General features: G+C 39.3%; 1 protein-coding gene across 2 annotated transcripts in view; it reads right to left on the bottom strand.

Annotated features, from left to right (window-relative positions):
- Positions 1–17,931, bottom strand: part of LOC117300594 (myosin-IIIb-like) — a 38,424-nt gene extending 20,493 nt beyond the window's left edge. For both annotated transcript variants that reach the window (XM_033784255.1, XM_033784256.1), the window contains exons 1-15: positions 17,649–17,931; positions 10,995–11,168; positions 7,849–7,914; positions 5,900–6,127; positions 5,354–5,468; positions 5,101–5,248; positions 4,580–4,697; positions 4,026–4,143; positions 3,819–3,890; positions 3,360–3,498; positions 2,981–3,206; positions 2,575–2,748; positions 1,549–1,688; positions 670–798; positions 79–166 (exon numbers count right to left, since the gene is read on the bottom strand). In XM_033784255.1, coding sequence (XP_033640146.1) covers positions 79–166; positions 670–798; positions 1,549–1,688; positions 2,575–2,748; positions 2,981–3,206; positions 3,360–3,498; positions 3,819–3,890; positions 4,026–4,143; positions 4,580–4,697; positions 5,101–5,248; positions 5,354–5,468; positions 5,900–6,127; positions 7,849–7,914; positions 10,995–11,096 — 1,863 coding nt within the window. In that variant the 5' untranslated portion in view covers positions 11,097–11,168; positions 17,649–17,931. The remainder of the gene's footprint in view (positions 1–78; positions 167–669; positions 799–1,548; positions 1,689–2,574; positions 2,749–2,980; positions 3,207–3,359; positions 3,499–3,818; positions 3,891–4,025; positions 4,144–4,579; positions 4,698–5,100; positions 5,249–5,353; positions 5,469–5,899; positions 6,128–7,848; positions 7,915–10,994; positions 11,169–17,648) is intronic.
- Positions 17,932–18,604: the final 673 nt, after the last annotated feature.

Genomic DNA, 18,604 nt, shown 5'->3' with positions numbered 1-18,604 from the left:
CATAATCTCCTGCGACCAAGCCGGTACCGAAACTGTTTGGCAATAGTGTCTCATACTGATAACGGTCTCTGATCTTACCTTGAAATGTGAGCCGATAGAGGGCAGTGTTCGCCGTTTATTTTTGTCTTCTTTCTGCTTCTGCTTCTGTTGTTTTTCGTCTTTCATTCTGTAGGCGGGTGCAGAAGAAATTAAATCAGGATTTTCTATAATGATCATTGATAGGCCTAAAATCTAGTCTGAATTTGTCGATTATAATGCAATTAATTTGTTGAACGGTTCAGTGGAAAATGTGTATCTCTTGTTGGCGTTGACGAGTCTTTGTTATGTAATGACGTCATTAAGTTTTACAGCTGCAGTGTGGACATAGTCAAGTCTATAGTTTTCTGTGGAGCTTCCATTAGTTGTCCTGGTACCTTTTATGTTTCGTATGTGAATACAACAACAATCAAGAAAGGTACCAGACTGTTTTACTGTATGCCTTGGTTTGGTTGAATTGAATTGACCAGGGAAACAAAATGGCTACCAACATTGTCTTTCATTGTAACTAATAAGATTACGTAAAGGTAAATTATGTACACCTACAACAATCTGTACTTGAACCAATGAGGTAGAACCCAGTCAGTAAAGGGAGACTTTAGCCTGATAACCTAAAATACACACTGGACTTACTGCTTCCTGAGTTTCCTTGTTGCGGCGCGAGACACACTGACTGTCCCATCATGGATGATTTTAGGAGGTGGCTTGCATAGGAGGATGTCTTTCTGACTCTGGGGTACTGTGAACGGTCCATGGGGGTTCCTTTATGGTCGAGTGAAAGGGAAGTTATACGTTTGTTTAATCAGTTTAAAATTAGTTGCAATGACAACTAACATGTACTTAGTGGTTAGAAGTACAGCAGCTTTCGAAGTGTAATAGAGAATAATTTCACATATCAGTTTTTATCCCCAACATTGTTATCCCCGAAACGTTTCTCAGATTGTGTATTCCAATTACGGATTCTTCTTCGTGCTTAAAGACACTGGACACTATTGGTAATTGTCAAAGACTAGCCTTCACACTTGGTGTATCTCAACATACGCATAACATAACAAACCTGTGAAAATTTGAGCTCAATCGGTCATCGAAGTTGCGAGATAATAGTGAAAGAAAAAACACCCTTGTCACACGAAGTTGTGTGCGTTTAGATGGTTGATTTCGAGACCTCAAGTTCTAAACCTGAGGTCTCGAAATCAAATTCGTGGAAAATGTCTTCTTTCTCGAAAACTATGGCACTTCATAGTTTCTCACAATGTTTTATACCATCAACTTCTCCCCATTACTCGTCACCAAGACAGGTTTATGGCAATAATTATTATGAGTGATTACCAATAGTGTTCACTGCCTTTAAACATAGCCTCCCCAGATTCTCGGCGATATCTGAAAAACGCAACCACCTTTTGAAATAAAATTTTCACTGGTTAGTTTGACTGTATCTTCTTCATTTTATATAAGATTAAAACAACCGAACGGTTCAAAAAACCGAAGGTATACTTTTGCCTTTAAACTTACGTTTCTACGGATGATTCTGTCTCGCTCGTACTGAATAGATACCTTAGGAGTCCATGCTCACTATGTAGCATGCTCTCTGTCATGTTAGCACTGAACGTATCTCGGTTCTTCTCCAGGAACCCTTGGGCGTCGTACCAAAGCTATATCAGGAAAAAGGGACATTACAGTAAAACAAAAAAAGACATGTAGCATTGATAGGATTCACACCAAGGGTGGATTTACAATTATGAAAGGCATTTATTTGGCGTAAGCGCCACGTCACACGAGGCAATTTAGGGGCAACCAGGCAATCTCCAAGAAGACTAGGCATTCCTATTTGAATGTTAACATTTTTCTGTTGTGGATCGTAAGATAAAGTTAAAATATTGACTCATGTGCTACCAAAGTGGTCATGTAGCATGCACTGCAGTTGGTTGCCTCCAAGTTGCCTGCAAAAGTTGCCTCATGTGACAAGGCCCTAATACGTAAATTGTAGAGACTGCACTGAGCATGTTGTATGGGTAATTTTGGGGCATAGCTCCTTATTGCCCACAGGCAATTTTCCCCTATAGCTCACCGGAAATGTATCCAAAATCCAACGTACAGTTTACCTTGCCCACCGCAATTCACACCACCCGCAATTAATTTCCGCCTGCGCCCACCGGCACCTATATACCCCACCGGCAAATTACCCCAGAGCCCACCGGCAATTTATCCCCAGCTCACGGGCAATTACCCCATATATAGCCAGCTGGAAATTTACCCCTAGCCCATTAGCAATTTACCCTCTAGCCCACCAGTAATTCACCCCTAGTCCACGGGCAATTTACCCATCCCACGGGCAATAATAACCACCAGCAAACGGGCACTTATTTCCCTAACCAACCAACAGTTTTCCCCATAGCCCACCAGCAATTTATCCCCGAGCCAAAGGCACACCCCCCCCCCTCCCCCACCTGATTTAACCCCGCAAATGTTGCACCCGTATATAGTTGTACAAAATGAGTTGACCACTCTCCCTTGTTATATATAGGCCTAATTACTCACTTCTCCAGCGTAGTGTGTGATTCCGAATTTAGTCGTGTGTCCCCGGGCCTTCTTCTCCTTCAGAAAGTTGCTGTTCTTGCCGTGGTTACTAACCACTTTGTTGACAAACGTGACGTCAGAGGCCTGTGGGAACCGGCTCTCCTCGTCCAGTATGGAGAACAGACCGAGTGGTTTCTGTGAATGATGCAAACATTTTTGAAGTTGAAGAAATAATCACTTATTTGATGTTTATTAAATTATAAAACGTGGCATGGCTTTGTCCTGTGCAGCAGATTATTCCAGTGTTTTTTGGGAAGAACCGTTTGATTGTTTTAATCCTATACAGATATAGAAACTATCATCTGGAAAATAATTGAGTGGTTTAATTACCATAAATTATTTATAACACTACAATTAAATTACTCACAGCAAGAAAAAGATCGAGGACCGGTTGGTTGTCCTGGAACTTGATCTTAGCATGGGACACCCCTTCGCTGGCGTATTCAGTCAGCTCCCATGCGAATATTCGCTGATTGAAGTAGTACTGAAGCTGCTCATTGGTGACATTGATGCACAGCTGCTCAAAGCTGTTCGTCTCGAAGCTTTCAAACCCATAGATGTCCAGGATACCAACTTCGTAGCCCTGCGTTCCCCTGATATATGTGCAGATGATTTAATATGATTAGGCTTGATTTTAGTATTGATTCGATAATCAGATTAATTATCATCTCGGGCACAAACTCTTTGGTTAATCATGTGCCATCGACGTGTAGTAGAAAGCTACCAATGGTATCTCCGTTACTTACCCATGTTGAGGACCTGGGGCTATGAGTGTGTTGATTTGCCGCACGATCCATGTAAACAGCCGGCTGTACAGCGCCTTGGCTAGGGCATCGCGGCCATCGTTTGCTTGAGCTACCGTCTTCAACGTTAGAATCTGCTCTCCTGAAATCGAATAGTTTGTACTTTAGAGACGTTGGGACTAAAGGTTCTGTTCCCTGAGGATTTGGGACTGGGCCAATTTCATAGAGCTGCTAAGCACCAAAATTTGCTTAGCATGAAATTTCTTCCGTTGATAAAAACAGGATTACCAACCAAATTTCCATTTGTTGCATATTGCTTGTTACTGGTATTCAGCTGTTGTATGCTTATTCTGAAAATCGTGTGAAAATTTGGTTTGTACTCTTGTTTTTATAAAGGAAGAAATTTTATGCTAAGCAACTATTCAATATTTCATTATTTTCGAATAAAAATTGACGACCTACCTCGTGTATGTGATACATTGGATACTAGTGCCGTTGCCATCTCAACCACATCCAATCCAAGCAAGTTACACACTGGATAAAAGGAAGGTTTCAAAATATTATACACAAAACAAATCGTCAAGAAATCGTATTCTCCATAACAGCAGGACAGCCCCCCCCCCCTCCCGCCCCAAGAAATTTAGAAATTTTGGAGAATTTGAAACTTACCAACTTTGAGTATGTATTCATCAACAATAAATGAACCTCCCGTTTCCTCATCGAAGTCAAAATCAATATCAGCAATTTGAATTACCGCCGATAAGATGGTGAATATCATCCAGATATCCTACAAAGTGAAAACAATAAACAATAAATATCTCAAGATAATATAGTTATAGACATAGTATTGTAGGTTTTTGTCCATTATACCAACATTGTGTTAAGGTTTAGAGCCTGCGAGGTCCGTGTTTAAAAATAAAAGACGTTCAAATCTTTTGAAACTGTTCGTGACCTTGTGTAGGATAATGGTAAAATGTGAGGGCGTTCGCGTCGTATGAAATTAGTCTTGATTGAAGCCTATAACAACCTTCATATCTTGTATAGTTATATTTATAAGACGTTCATACCTTATGAAATTATATTGACCTTTTATTGAGGTTTATTTAAAATGCGAGGACGTTCAAATCTTATGAAACTAGCATTTACTTCAGTGAGTGAAGCCTTGGAGCTCCATGATACCTTGTATAAAAAGGGGGAACCTTTGAATATAAACTAGTATTTACCTCTTGAGTGAAGCCTACGAGCTCCATGATGTCTTGCAGCTCGTCGTACATTTTCTGATTGAACAAAAACTCTTCTTCGCTTTCATATACACTCTGACCACCAGCAGCATTTATTATTCTATAGACAAGAAAATAGTTAAATATTTTTAATCCCGCAAAAAAAATCTTTTCATGGTCACGTTTTGTAATAATCTTTAGCATAAAAGTTTACGAGAATGGGGAGCTGTTGATGAAACATTGTGAGAAACGGCTCCCTCTCAAGTTACTTGAGAAAGAGGTAATTTCTCACTCAAATAATAAAAGGCTTCAGGCCTGAAACAAGTGTGTTTTTCTTGCATAATTCGCTTGCAACTTTGACCACCAATTGAGTTCAAATTTTCACATGTTTGTTATTTTTAAGCACATGTTGTGATGCACCAAGTGAGAATACTGGTCTTTGACGATTTATACCAAAGGCGGCCAGTGCTGAATGTCACTATAATTTCAAGTTATTATGTAAAATCAGTATTGTGGCAACATACCTGTGTTTTTCAGGGGGTGACAGCAGTAGGTTCAACAGCTGTTGCTCAGTCAGTCCAGCAAACATGTAGTAGAAGATGTGGAAATTTCGTTCCCGTTTGCCTTGGTTAACAACGCGAGATTTCTCGAGAAGATACTGATCAATTGTTGCTGAAAGAGAAACCATGAATATTATTATCATATAAATATCGATGTCCTGGCAAATAAAGGGGTCTTTAAAACATCAGGAAGTTTGGGTACATGTGAGTTACTTACCCCCTACTATTCGTCCATCGTGTGTAAATATCAGTTCTAGAAATTTGCCGAACCTGCTTGAGTTGTCGTTCATAGTGGTCCGAGCGTTGCCGAATGCTTCCAACAGAGGGTTCACCTGGAGCCACAAAGTAATACATTAATGGAAATTTACTATAGCCAGAACTCTAGCCAGAAGTTGCTGTTAGTATATAGCTATGGCCAATCTGATTACAGACAACCTAAACCGGGACAAACCCCTCTCTCTATGACCGTGTACTGCTTTTTGTGTAGTGTCCACCAGAAAACATACGGAACCTACGGCTTTACGTCCCAACTGAAGGACGAAGCAATAATGGTTAAGTATTTTGCTACAGGACACACGTATCAAGACTCTGACTCAAACTGACACTGTTTCTGCTGATCAGAAACACCCAAGCTTGAGTCCAGTGCTCTTGACAGTTCGGTCACGACACACAAAATGTCTAAGAAATAGGGCAGCGGGCCTTGGTGTTCTCGTAATATTTTTTGAAGAGAAGGTCTAAACAAAAATGTCAAAAAAAATCGTACCTGTAAAATCTTTTCCTGTAGACTTTTCTTTTGACTGTTACAATGGCTGATGATGTGACCAATCAGGTACTTGGCGCTCTCAGTCTTCCCCGCTCCTGATTCGCCACTGATGACGCAACATTGGCGCATGCCCAGTCGCTTCATACTGCTGTACGCTTTGTCTGCTACTGCGAAGATGTGGGGCGGTAGTGCCTGTCTGTATTGAAGGTTCGTATAGGAACATGATATCTGGAAATAATAATTTCAACATGTATCTCAACATATGCAAGAAATAACTAACCTGTGAAAATTGGAGCTCAATCGGTCATCGAAGTTGCGAGATAATAATGAAAGAAAAAACACCATTGTCACACGAAGAGTGTGTGCGTTTAGATGATTGATTTCGATACCTCAAATTCTAAACTTGAGGTCTTGAAATCAAATTCGTGGAAAATTACTTCTATCTCGAAAACTATGTCACTTCAGAGGGAGCCGTTTCTCACAATGTTGTATACAATCAACCTCTCCCCATTACTTGTTACCATGTAAGGTTTTATGCTAATAATTATTTTGAGTAATTACCAATAGTGTCCACTGCCTTTAAACCATGTCTCTCCACTATGGTTTTACCCTGTCACCGATGTGTGTTAGCACTGTGAAAAAAAAACCGATTGGGATTCGAACCCACAACCTTTGCAATTCTAGAGCAGTGTCCTGCCACGTTTCTAGGTTGTCTACAGCCCTGGGGATGAATGCCGAACCCACTGGCATGCCCGTCTCTACACCACTGACCCTATAGGCCTAAACGCCCATGGTTTTGTCTTATTTTGGATGCACCATTCGGTTCTCCCCTGTGCCTTTTGCTGAGCAAAATTAGCATTTTACTTTTAACAATAAAATACTTTGGCACGAATAAAAAAGGTGGATGAGTAAGGACGAGAGGATGTTGGAGGGAATAGTGGGAGGGGGTATGGAATGGTGGGAGGGGCAAAAAAAGTACTATGCTGATGACTCTTCCTCCATCTGCCTCTTTGAATGGACCGTTCCAAATGACATTCTGCACGATTCTGCCGCGCGTGCCAAATTTACGCGCACGCATGACCGAGTTTGTCCGACCACAATCATTGCTGTGATTGGTCAAATGGGTGAACGCGCACAGTTTGATTGACAGGCCGGATCGGTCCATTGCAAACTCAAGTCTCGTCTATACTGTGGATAGTGAATTGATTCTCGTCATGAACTTCTGTAACTAATCGCCTCCAAATTCTGTGGGGTGCTTGTCAAATTCCATGGGGAGAAACTCTACAATAATGATCTGCCAATTAATTTTCCAAAAACCCATTTTTCAAGGTTATTATTTATGTCACGTTGTCCTCATGAAATCGGTTAAATAGTTTCGATCACCACCTTAAAGCCATTGGACCCTTTCGGTACAGAAGAAGAAACAAAAAGTTCACAGATTTACAAATAATTTACAGGGTTTACCGAAGGTAATGGTGAAAGACTTCTCTTGAAATATTAGTCCATGAAATGCTCTACTTTTTGAGAAAACGGTAAAACAAAATAAATTCTCGTTAGCGAGAATTACAGATTTATTTTAAACACATGTCATGACACGGCGAAACGCGCGGAAACAAGAGTGGGTTTTTCCCGTTATTTTCTCCCGACTCCGATGACCGATTGAGCCTAAATTTTCCTAAGTTTGTTGTTTGATATATAAGTTGTGATACACAGAAGTGTGGGACTTGGACAATACTGTTTACCGAAAGTGTATAATGGCTTTAAATTAAAAAAAAAATTGCGATGTCATTGTTTATATACACTTTCCCTTTTTGTTATTAACCTAAAACTAAACAAACCAGTGACGATAAACTCCCTCAGTTGTCACGACAACGGAGAACATCTACGTTCCCGGTTGTCAAGACGACGAGGTCCTCAGTTGTCAACAAAACAAACAATAATGTACTCACCTGATACGAATAAATTGAGAGCGGCTTGTACGGGTTGATAGCAATGAGAATGTCTCCAATGTACGTCTGTGGGAAGAAAAGATAAATCTTGTTGATGTTGGGCTGGTATCTTTCCTTGCCTTCACGTCTATGAGTAAGGGAATGGATCGATTTCACAAAGATAGTCCTAAGTTAGGACTAGTTCAATAGGACTCTTTAGGAGTGTTTAAAGGCAGTGGACACTATTAGTAATTACTCAAAATAATTATCAGCATAAAACCTCACTTGGTGAGGAGTAATGGGGAGAGGTTGACAGTAGTACAACATTTTTTGAGAAACAGCTACCTCTGAAGTAACGTAGTTTTTGAGAAAGAAGTAATTTTCCACGAATTTGATTTCGAGACCTCAGATTTAGAATTTGAGGTCTCGAAATCAAGCATCTGAAGGCACACAACTTCGACGACCAATTGAGCTCAAATTTTCACAGGTTTGTTATTTTATGCATATGTTAAGATACACCGAGTGAGAAGACTGGTCTTTGACAATTACCAATCGTGTCCACTGCCTTTAAACACTTAAGGCTAGTCCTAACTTTCCTAACTCGTCCTAACTTAGGACAAGTCCTATATGAGTCTTTAGGAGTTATTCAAAACTTAAGGCTAGTCCTAAGTTTTAGGACGAGTAACTCGTCCTAAACTTTAGGACTAGTCCTATAGGACTCTTTAGTAGTTATTGTAAAAACCTAAGGCTGGTCCTAAGTAAGGATGAGTTAGTCGTCCTAACTTAGGACTAGTCCCAGTATTTAGGAGTTATAAACAACTTAAAGGCATGCACTGGACACCAATTGGTAATTGTCAAAGACCAGTATTCTCACTTGGTGTATCCCAACATAATTATCACAACATAACAAACCTGTGGAAATTTGGGCTTAATTTGTCATCGAATTTGCAGGAGAATAATGAAAGAAAAACACAATTTTTACACAAATTTGTGCCTGAAGGCTTCAGCTGAAGTTTTTTATTCATTGAGTGAGAAATAACCTCTTTGCTATATGACCAGCCGTCGATTTCACCAAACTTGTCCTAACTTAGGATTAATCTTGGGACTTAGGACGAGTAAAGTTCCGTATCAAAAAAAAGACGTTGAGGACGCAGTGAACCCATCCTAAGTTAGGAGGGGTTACTCGTCCTTACTCGAGATAGGATTAATCGTGAAATCGGCTGCAGGGCGTAATTTCATAAAGCTGTCTAGAGAGAGACTATGAACCTCTTAAATTTAACATGTTGTGCATTCAGGGAGCTTGATTTTTCCAACCAAGAGGAAATTGTTTTCAAATTGTCATGCTTTTTATTTTCATAAATTCTCATCCCTGATAATCACCCCAGTAAATAATGTTTAGTTGCGGAGCTAAGGGTTTCCTGCTTTCGCAAGCTACCGTGTTTTACTGACGTCAGTGTATGCCGAGGAAATCGCAGCCCCTACGGGTAGTTTTGACACCATAATTTGCCTCGGCCGGCCTGGGCAGGTGATTGTCTTCACCGTTGCATCCGTTGCAATTCCACGTTGCAACCCTTTGCATGGTTTAAAGGCATCGTACATACCTTTGGTTTATGGAACTGTTGAATTGTTTTAGTCAAGTATAAATGTAGATGTTGGGCCTACACAATAAAAACTTCATTTCTGGAGCAAATAATTTCCACGCATGCATGCAGAAGTTATAGGAGTACATAATCCGACCAGCGTTACTCAACAACGCTTTCGGATTCAATTTTGGGGCGCAAATACCTTTTGATGTTGTACCGTTCGATTGTTTTAATCCTGTTTATATGCCTAAATGAAGATGTACACAAAATAAAAGTAACCTGTGATATTTTTTGGTAATTAGGGTGCCGCGTTTTTGATATATCGCCGAAAGCCCGAGCGAATGTCCAAGCAGGAGGAAATAAAGTAATAAATAATCTGTATCTCAAATTCAAATTTTTGTGGCATAAAAACTGATATCTTTTTAACATAACCACATTACTTCGGAGTGAAATATTTGTCAAAATGTTTCTTATACTATATATTGAACAATGCTTCCATGTGAATAACTATATATTGAACAATGCTTCCATGTGAATAACTATATATTGAACAATGCTTCCATGTGAATAACTATATATTGAACAATGCTTCCATGTGAATAACTATATATTGAACAATGCTTCCATGTGAATATCAAACGATACATTCCCTTTAAGCAAAGAAAGAGATTTATATTATGGTGTGCCCGAACGAATTATAATAATACAATGCCCAGAACACTTCAAAGCTCTTTACATAAACATTCTCAATAAGAGGTTATTTTTCTTTCTGAACAACGAAATTGAAATCTGTGAAAATCAAAACTGTAGTGGCGAGCAAATGGTGCGTGGAGTAACAAACAAGATGGCGCCGTGGTGTGTTGCTTCGGCTGATTGCAAAAACTGTCACTCACAACGCAACCGGACGCTGATAGTTATTTACTTAATGTTGGATCGGTAAATATTTTCGTGCACAAAGCTATGAAGAGAATTCGTTATTGTTTGAACAGCCTTAATTATTTGTCATTTGATCAGTTCCACTTTCTAAAGATGTATAGCTTACAATGTTTTTGTTTTTAAATAGTGATGGGCATAGTTATGGTTGGTGTATTGATGTGAAAATTTAGTGGGCCCAATTTCATAGAGCTGCTTAAGCACAAAATTGTGCTTAAGCAAACAAATATTTGCTTAGTAAAATCAGATTACCAGCTAAGACTCCATTCAATTGTTATGTTAAGTAAACAACAGCTAAATACCAGTCACAAGCAATGTATGTGGCATGACATTTTTGCCAGTAACATGTGTAAAACAAGCAAGCTATTTTCGTGCTAAAGCGAATTTTTTGCTTAAGCAGCTCTATGAAATTGGCCCCTGCTTTGATGAAATTTCGCCATGGATATAATTTGCGTCATGGGCATATCGTCTTATAAATTCAATATCGCAGCCTCATAAGTCTATAAAAAGAAAAATCTCGCTTAGAATATTACAACCAACAATCCATGAAGTTTACCTTGTTGCAGCTGGTACCCCACTAGTTTTTTTTTGCTTAGCAGTGATTTTTCTGCTAACCAGCTTTGATGAAATTTTAGCCATGGGTGTACTTACATAGATTGCGTCATGCGCGTAGCGTTTCTTTAGCTCAGACAGTATGGCAGCCTCATCCAGTGCTTCCAGCGTTGCTAGGTCGTCGATGGGCCCAGTCGCCATCTTGGAAAAACCTCTCTGGGGTTTTAGGGGCCTTATAAAATCACCAAGTCAGTATTTTTGAGTGCGTTGTTTCTGAAATTGAAAAGGTTTCCATGATTATACAAAAAAAAAAAATTTCAAAAGGTATTTTAAATCATCATAATAATGTTTACCTAATTGAGTGCCAAACTAAGTCGTTTACAGTACCAGTTTTTGCTCCATAAATACTGCTAAACAACCAAATGAGATAAATGTGTATAACAAATTTAATAATTATTAATAAATAATTAATTAAGCGAAAACAGTAGACAAAACACATCTACAAAACATTATAGAAAAAGTAACTACAGCTGGTTATATACTATAATACGGATTTAATATTAATAGGGTATCAAATTATGAAAGCAGAATATGTCAACAGATGGGTGTGATTCACTCAGAAGCACCTTGTAAAGCTTTAGTCATTGTTTAATTAATGACGATGTCGCATCCTTTATCATTGCACGTTGGTTTAAAGTCCACAATAGGCTGTGTTTTATGATGCGTTCAAATTAAAGTGACTTTGTATCGTCATACATTATCTAAATAATTTAATATATTGTTCGCGAGGTCACTTTAAGTTAAAGGTGGGGTCATAGAACACCTCAAAAAATTAATTACCGTACAAAACACTCGAAATATCTAAATAATTAGATGTAATGTTCGTTAAGTTACTTTAAGTTAAAGGTAATGGTCATAGATTGTCAAATAACCCCCAAATTAATTACCATTCAAAACGCTTACTTGTAAGAAGCAATAAAGCAGCTGTTAATAGTAGGCCGTATAACTATTTTGAGAAAGGATGACCTTCGACATTTTGGACAGTATTAATATTTTTCTCTCCACAATATTTGAATCTGAGAAACGATTCTCTTTTTCTTTAAGAAACTTGTCGAGATGTGGTTGTTACCCGCTGTCACCTCGTCTTGTGCGACAAGGACGTTTTTTCGTCCATTATTCTCTCACAACTTCGACGACCAATTGAGTTCAAATTTTCACAGGTTTGTTATTTTGTGCATATGTTGAGATACACATGGAGTGAGAATACTGGTCTTTGACAATCACCAAAGGTGTCCATGGGTGGATTTCACAAAGATTTAGGACTAATTTGATCTCGAGTTAGGGCGAGTTAGGACTAGCCACTCGTTTTTTATATCTCCTAGGACGAGTCCTTAGCTAGGACTATAGTACGCGCTCTTTGTGAAATCGACCCCTGGGGTCGATTTCAGTGCCTTTAAGCTGTCTGAATATTAAAACTCCATTGGACTAATTGTCTGTTGAGGACAAACATAATGGCATGACTGATGCCATTTAACACTCAAAATGGATGTTGTCATGGTAGTGCAATTACATTAAGTTATTAGACTCCCAGGCACAGACACCAGATGGACAGTGCCAGTGTAAACAACTGTGTCAGCACAGCCGTCTTTGTAGTCTTGGTTTCAAGACGGTACAGCTGTGTAGTCATGAAGAGATGGGCCTATCTCACTGCTGTACCCCCCCCCCCCCCCCCCAAACGAACCTCTCGTGATTACAAAGCTGCATTGAGCGTCTTGGAACTAAGACTACCATCGTTGTTGTTCGTCAAACCAAAACTACACATCAAATCAAAATATAGAGATTTGAATCATTAACCAATGATTGATTATGCAGGGAATATTGCTGGAGATAGGTTGAGGATACAGAGGTCAGTAATATAAAGGAACCATTATTTGCCAGACAGTCATTATAAAAACTGCACATCCATAATAACAACTGGGCACTGTCGCGGCAATATAATTTTCAAACTGCCTTAGGAAAAAACACTTAGGCTAGGCTTAATGATATCAAAAGCTGTGACATTAAAACATCTGTTTTGATAGAATTGTATTTAGCAATATTTGTGATTACCAATCAAGCTTGGGGCCTTGTAGTTCTCAGTGTAATAGACCTTTATCATGTTGTGGTCATCTTGATTTTACTCCATTCCAACTCGTTGTAACCAAACTGAGGCTGGTCAGAGTAATAGTCTGGTGCCATGTTTACGCAATGAATGTTAGCATTCATTACTGTTATTGCAGACAGGGAAACATGGCCAAGATGGCGACAGCATGATAAAGGTCTATATAAGCATAACATGTCTAGCGTCGGGTATATGCAAACACGATAGGGGTGAGCCCATTTGTTTGCATAATTAGCCCTGTAGATAAAAAGTGTTTGATTTTCAGGCGCGTTTCAATACTAGAAGTATAAAGTGTCTGCATGATAATCCATTACCGGTGTGGCGGTTTCAACTTTCCGCTGTGTTCAGTTTTCCGAATGACCAAATACGGTAGCATTACGTCATGCGATGCCTGCGCACAGCAAGCGAAAGTATATAGTCCATTTTTAGTGCCGTATTGAGTTATCCATTACCCTCCGGTAGCTGTCATGGCGGCGTCCACGAGTCGAGTACAACTAGCGGCAAACGCGTGGATCGTACGAGTTGTTTTTTATGCAAGCAGAGTGTGACCTGCCTAAAGTTGTACCAATGAATACATGTAAAGATGGGGCAAGAGATTATGTGACTACACAGAAAAGAATCGTAATATGAAACAATTTGGGGGTCACTGCTGAGAGAACTACAGTACTCGCCAGGGTACTCGCGGCGCTCTGACAGGTCACCCGGAAAACTGAACACGCCGGAAAGCTAAAACCGTTCGAACAGCGTTTTGATATGTCCGACTATGTCACCCGGAAAGCTGAACACGGCGGAAGACTGAAACCGCCACACCGGCCCTACAGCTACGTTATCTGTGATTGTGTTTGTACGCCATCCGTCTTATAAAGGGGGAACCCCCCCCCCCCCCCAGTTTATAACCCTTGTATGACGAGTGACACGGATGTACTTAGGCTACTACTTGGAAACGGGTACCACAGGGCGAACTTTATGTGTCAATGGAATCTCCGAGTCCACCGAATGTTCATACTCTCTTTTACCTGGGCCCAATAGAGCTGCTTAAGCAGAAAATACTGCTTAATTGCCTGCTTAGCAGAAATGAGCAGGATCACCAGTCACAAATTAATTGTACATTGTAGTTATGTATTGTTTGTGGGAAAATGTGTTTGTGCAAATAAAATATGGGAATTGAATTGAATTGAATTAAATTGAATACATGCGGCATGGTATTTTATCTGGTAACCTTAGTCCGGTAAGCACAATTGTTTTATTCTTATATAGCTACTTTTTGGGGCTAAAAGGAACACGTTGCCTTGGATCGGTCGAGTTGGTCTTTGAAAAGCGTTTGTAACTGTTTGTTATAAAATGCATATGGGTAGAAAGATGTTGTAAAAGTAGAATACAATGATCCACACAAACATGCCTCGAAGTTGCACGGTTTTCGTTTTACCTCGTCGACTAATACGGTCGGCCATTTATGGGAGTCAAATTTTTGACTCCCATAAATGGCCGACCGTTTAGTTCGCGACGTAAATGGAAAATCGTGCAATTTTGAGTGATACTTGTGTGGATCATTATGTTCTACTTTTAAAACATCTTTCTAACCATATGCATTTCACAACAAACGGTTTCAAACGCTTTTTATAGACCAACTCGTCCGATCCAAGGCAACGTGTTCCTTAATAAGCAGCTCTATGAAATCTGGGCCCGATATGAAGTTAGGTATCCCACCCAAACACAACAAAACCCTGTGTTCATGAGATTCCCCAAAACACGATGAGCCATTCTATGGGGGTTAACTTCCTCTGCAACACTAAGGAGCACATTACAGAAATTCGGGTTATAAGAAAGCTTTGGTCCGTTAAGGTCCCTATTAATATTGTTGGAACAAATACACTATACGCGCACTCATGATCAACACAAGTGATATGCTATTATTAGCTTTTCTGTATAAGCAGACAACAAAAAATAACCTGGCCTTTATGCTCTTTGAACCCTTTCGAAATTGTGGATAATTATTGTGTTTTTCTGGAATGTCAACGTGATATTATCCCTATACGTTCCAATATTGCTCACAAAGCCGTCAAAATGGACGACAAAGAAATAGTATAACCTCCGTTCACAATACACCGTCCCTGACTGTCGACACGCATGATCGAACTTCAATAGAATATTATGACGTATAGGCATAGATGTTTTTAAGGTATTCTTGTAAAATCAAGGCCGTCACTGTTTAACAAAATGAGTGAGACCGCTAAACGCCCCAGTGTTTTTTCAGATTGCGAACAAGTCTAATTTTATCCTTTTAAGACAAAGTACAGGGTTATTATTAACTAATTTGTATCGAAATTTATATCGAAATAATATAACCTCCGTTCACAATACACCGTCCCTGACTGTCGACAGGCATGATCGAACTTCAATAGAATATTATGACGTATAGGCATAGATGTTTTTAAGGTATTCTTGTAAAATCAAGGCCGTCACTATTTAACAAAATGAGTGAGACCGCTAAACGCCCCAGTGTTTTTTCAGATTGCGAACAAGTCTAATTTTATCCTTTTAAGACAAAGTACAGGGTTATTATTCATTAATTTGTATCGAAATTTATATCGAAAGCTGTAGATTTGTATACGGCACATCGATAATTTTCTAAGCACGAGGACTACTCTCTCTACCACACTTATTATTATTTTGAGCCCTCATGGTCCCATACACACAAGTATAAATAGAAAGTCAAAATACTACGGAGGACAGATTTGTAAAATAACTGTAAAAAAATAAGCGTTGTTGGAGCTGGTTATAATTGGATTTAGCCAAGGGTGCAATTTTTAGTTGATTGTCGATTTCAATACCGAGATATTTGTAGACTTTGACCCTTTCAACAACTTCACCACTGACCTTAAATGATGGAGGGGGGAATCATACCTTTTAACTGAATGGTTAAATTTGTGTCTATGAAGTCTCCGGTCGGAATTATGATGGCTTATAGCGTAACAGTGTAGTGATCGCCGTTGTTGTGTCCTAAAAGTATACTGTGAACATCATCCCTAATGTAATCCTTATTTATCCGGCTGTTGTGGTTTAATTTTAGTTTGAATATTAGGTTTTTAGGGACATCGATTTTGTGGCAGCCATGTACTGCTGGAAGTTGAACTTTGTATAGGCCAATAATCGTATTTCCACCATGCAAAGTTTCAAATTCTACTTAAATATTAAATCAATAAAAGTGTTCTGTGGATGTTCCTTGAAACTTGCCATGTCTGTTTATTTATCGAGGGTCCAGTATAAACTTGGATTTTGTATAATACCTGGCCAGCATAAATAAAGGAAGTTGTAGCTGTGACTAAAAATAGCACAGTGCCATGCTTACACGTTTTAGTTTCTATAGCTCTGGGTGAACTTCCTGAAAGTGTGAATACATGTATACATACTCGCTGTAATAAAAAGCAGCATTGCTGTTAAAGGAACACGTTGCCTTGGATCGGACGAGTTGGTCTATAAAAGCGTTTGAAACCGTTTGTTATGAAATGCATATGGTTAGAAAGATGTTTTAAAAGTAGAATATAATGATCCACACAAGTATCACTCGAAACTGCACGGTTTTCCTTTTACGTCGCGAACTATCACGGTCGGCCATTTATGGGAGTCAAAATTTTGACTCCCATAAATGGCCGACCGTGTTAGTCGACGGGTAAAAAGAAAACCACGCAATTTCGAGGCACATTTGTGTAGATCATTGTATTCTACTTTTACAATATCTTTCTAACCACACACATTTTACAACAAACGGTTACAGAACGATTTTCAAAGACCAACTCGACCGATCCAAGGCAACGTGTTCCTTTAATGAACCCATGCAGAATCTTGTAACCTTTGTTTACAAAAAGAGTGTCCTTGTACATTCCAGTGGATTTCATGGCAGGCAAGATGTCAAACGGGTCAAAATAGGAAATTTTACATTTTTTTGTCATGAATGGGGGGTTATGGCACAGGCACAGTCACATTCCTCTATGCATTGATGTTCAAATCAACAGTCATTTTGGATAACTTTCCGTTTGGCGCCACCACTTTTTCACTCATTTTTACAAAAAGGGATATCTCATTGAGGTACATAAGATACTATTTATTATTTCATATCGAATGAAAAAGTGGTGGCGCCATACGGAAACTTTTCCGTAATTTTTCTGGATTTTTTTTTTTACAATCGTGTCATGCATGCGTTTTGACATAAACACATGCATGTGAATTCACGAATGCTACAAGGCGGTCAGGCTGGTGTAGTGGTGTCTTTCCTCGCCTTCCACCCGAGTGATCCCGGTTCGAATCCCACCGGGGGCACTAATTGGATTGAGGTTTCAGTCACTATTTGACTGCGTGGATTTAAAACTGGTTCTAATTGTATAGAGCGTTGAAAATAGTTAAGAAATAAATTATCAGAATAACTCATAATTATGCCAAGGCATTTGTTCCTTCCTTCAGTGTTCCCCATGAACTACAGAGTTAGACATACATTCGTTATGATTATATCTAACAGCAGCCAGCGTAAAGCACTTGGTTACTTAATAATCGATCAATTACCATGAAAATTTTTTACATGTAAAGTTATAACTTACCAGCAGATTTTACTCAGTCCACTGACGGACGGAAACCTCTAGTACAATGGTAGATCGGTAACCGCAGATCGCGTCGCGTCTGTACCGGCCTGTCTGATTGTTCTTAGGCGTCACAACACTAGCTGCAAACTACGAAATCGTTAATACACTCGGCTAAAAATTCACAACCACTCGGGAAAAAATGAAGACAAATGGAATCAAAGCATGATCAAACCATACGATCAAATCCAGCAAGTCTTACTTCCGCAATGTTTTTTACGCAGTAGTTACTCGTTTATTTCAATCATCGTGTACACGTTTAATGATAACATGATACCGAGCACTGTGTGAGGGTTTTCACCTGTGGACGTTCACGGCTCAGTGCCCGTGAATGATGACTTTATTGTTAACCAAATGACAGGTGTATGGAGAGACTGGTACCCTATATTGGGTTAATACTAACTTCAATTGATAGTCATGCTAGTCTGTGTACTCTGAGATTAGGTTCCAAAGGGCGTTTCGGCCTGACTTTTCTGGTTGTGTTGTTGGGACCATTGGACCATTTTGGGACTGATGAGGTCACCGTGACATCAGTGGTGACTACTAGGATGTAGTCGCACTTAATAAACTGCCAAAGCATACAGTCCACAATGTTTAATATTCAAAATTACTTAGAAGTCTCAAGCTTTTTACAGTGGAGGGGAAAGGGGCATTTCGTACATGTTCATAACTGTGGTTTTTGTTATAGTGCGCAAGGAATCTTGCTTGTCAACTTTTTGACAGCAGATAGTGGGTTCCTTTGTAGAGTAATCATTGATTCAGATTGTATTTTGCGATGGCAAGCTGCAAATCATTTCTAAAAACATCCGTCCTTGCTGTATATAATATGATCAGTTACACCATTGAAAAATAAAATTTAGCAAATTATTACGCTAAATTTCTTATGAGTAGGCCCTATAGGCCCCGCACAATTTTGT

The sequence above is a fragment of the Asterias rubens genome, chromosome 16 (assembly GCF_902459465.1).
Source record: "Asterias rubens chromosome 16, eAstRub1.3, whole genome shotgun sequence".
NCBI lineage: Eukaryota > Metazoa > Echinodermata > Asteroidea > Forcipulatida > Asteriidae > Asterias > Asterias rubens.
The sequence above is the reverse complement of the archived record's forward strand: the minus strand, read 5'-3'. Positions and strand labels throughout refer to the sequence as shown.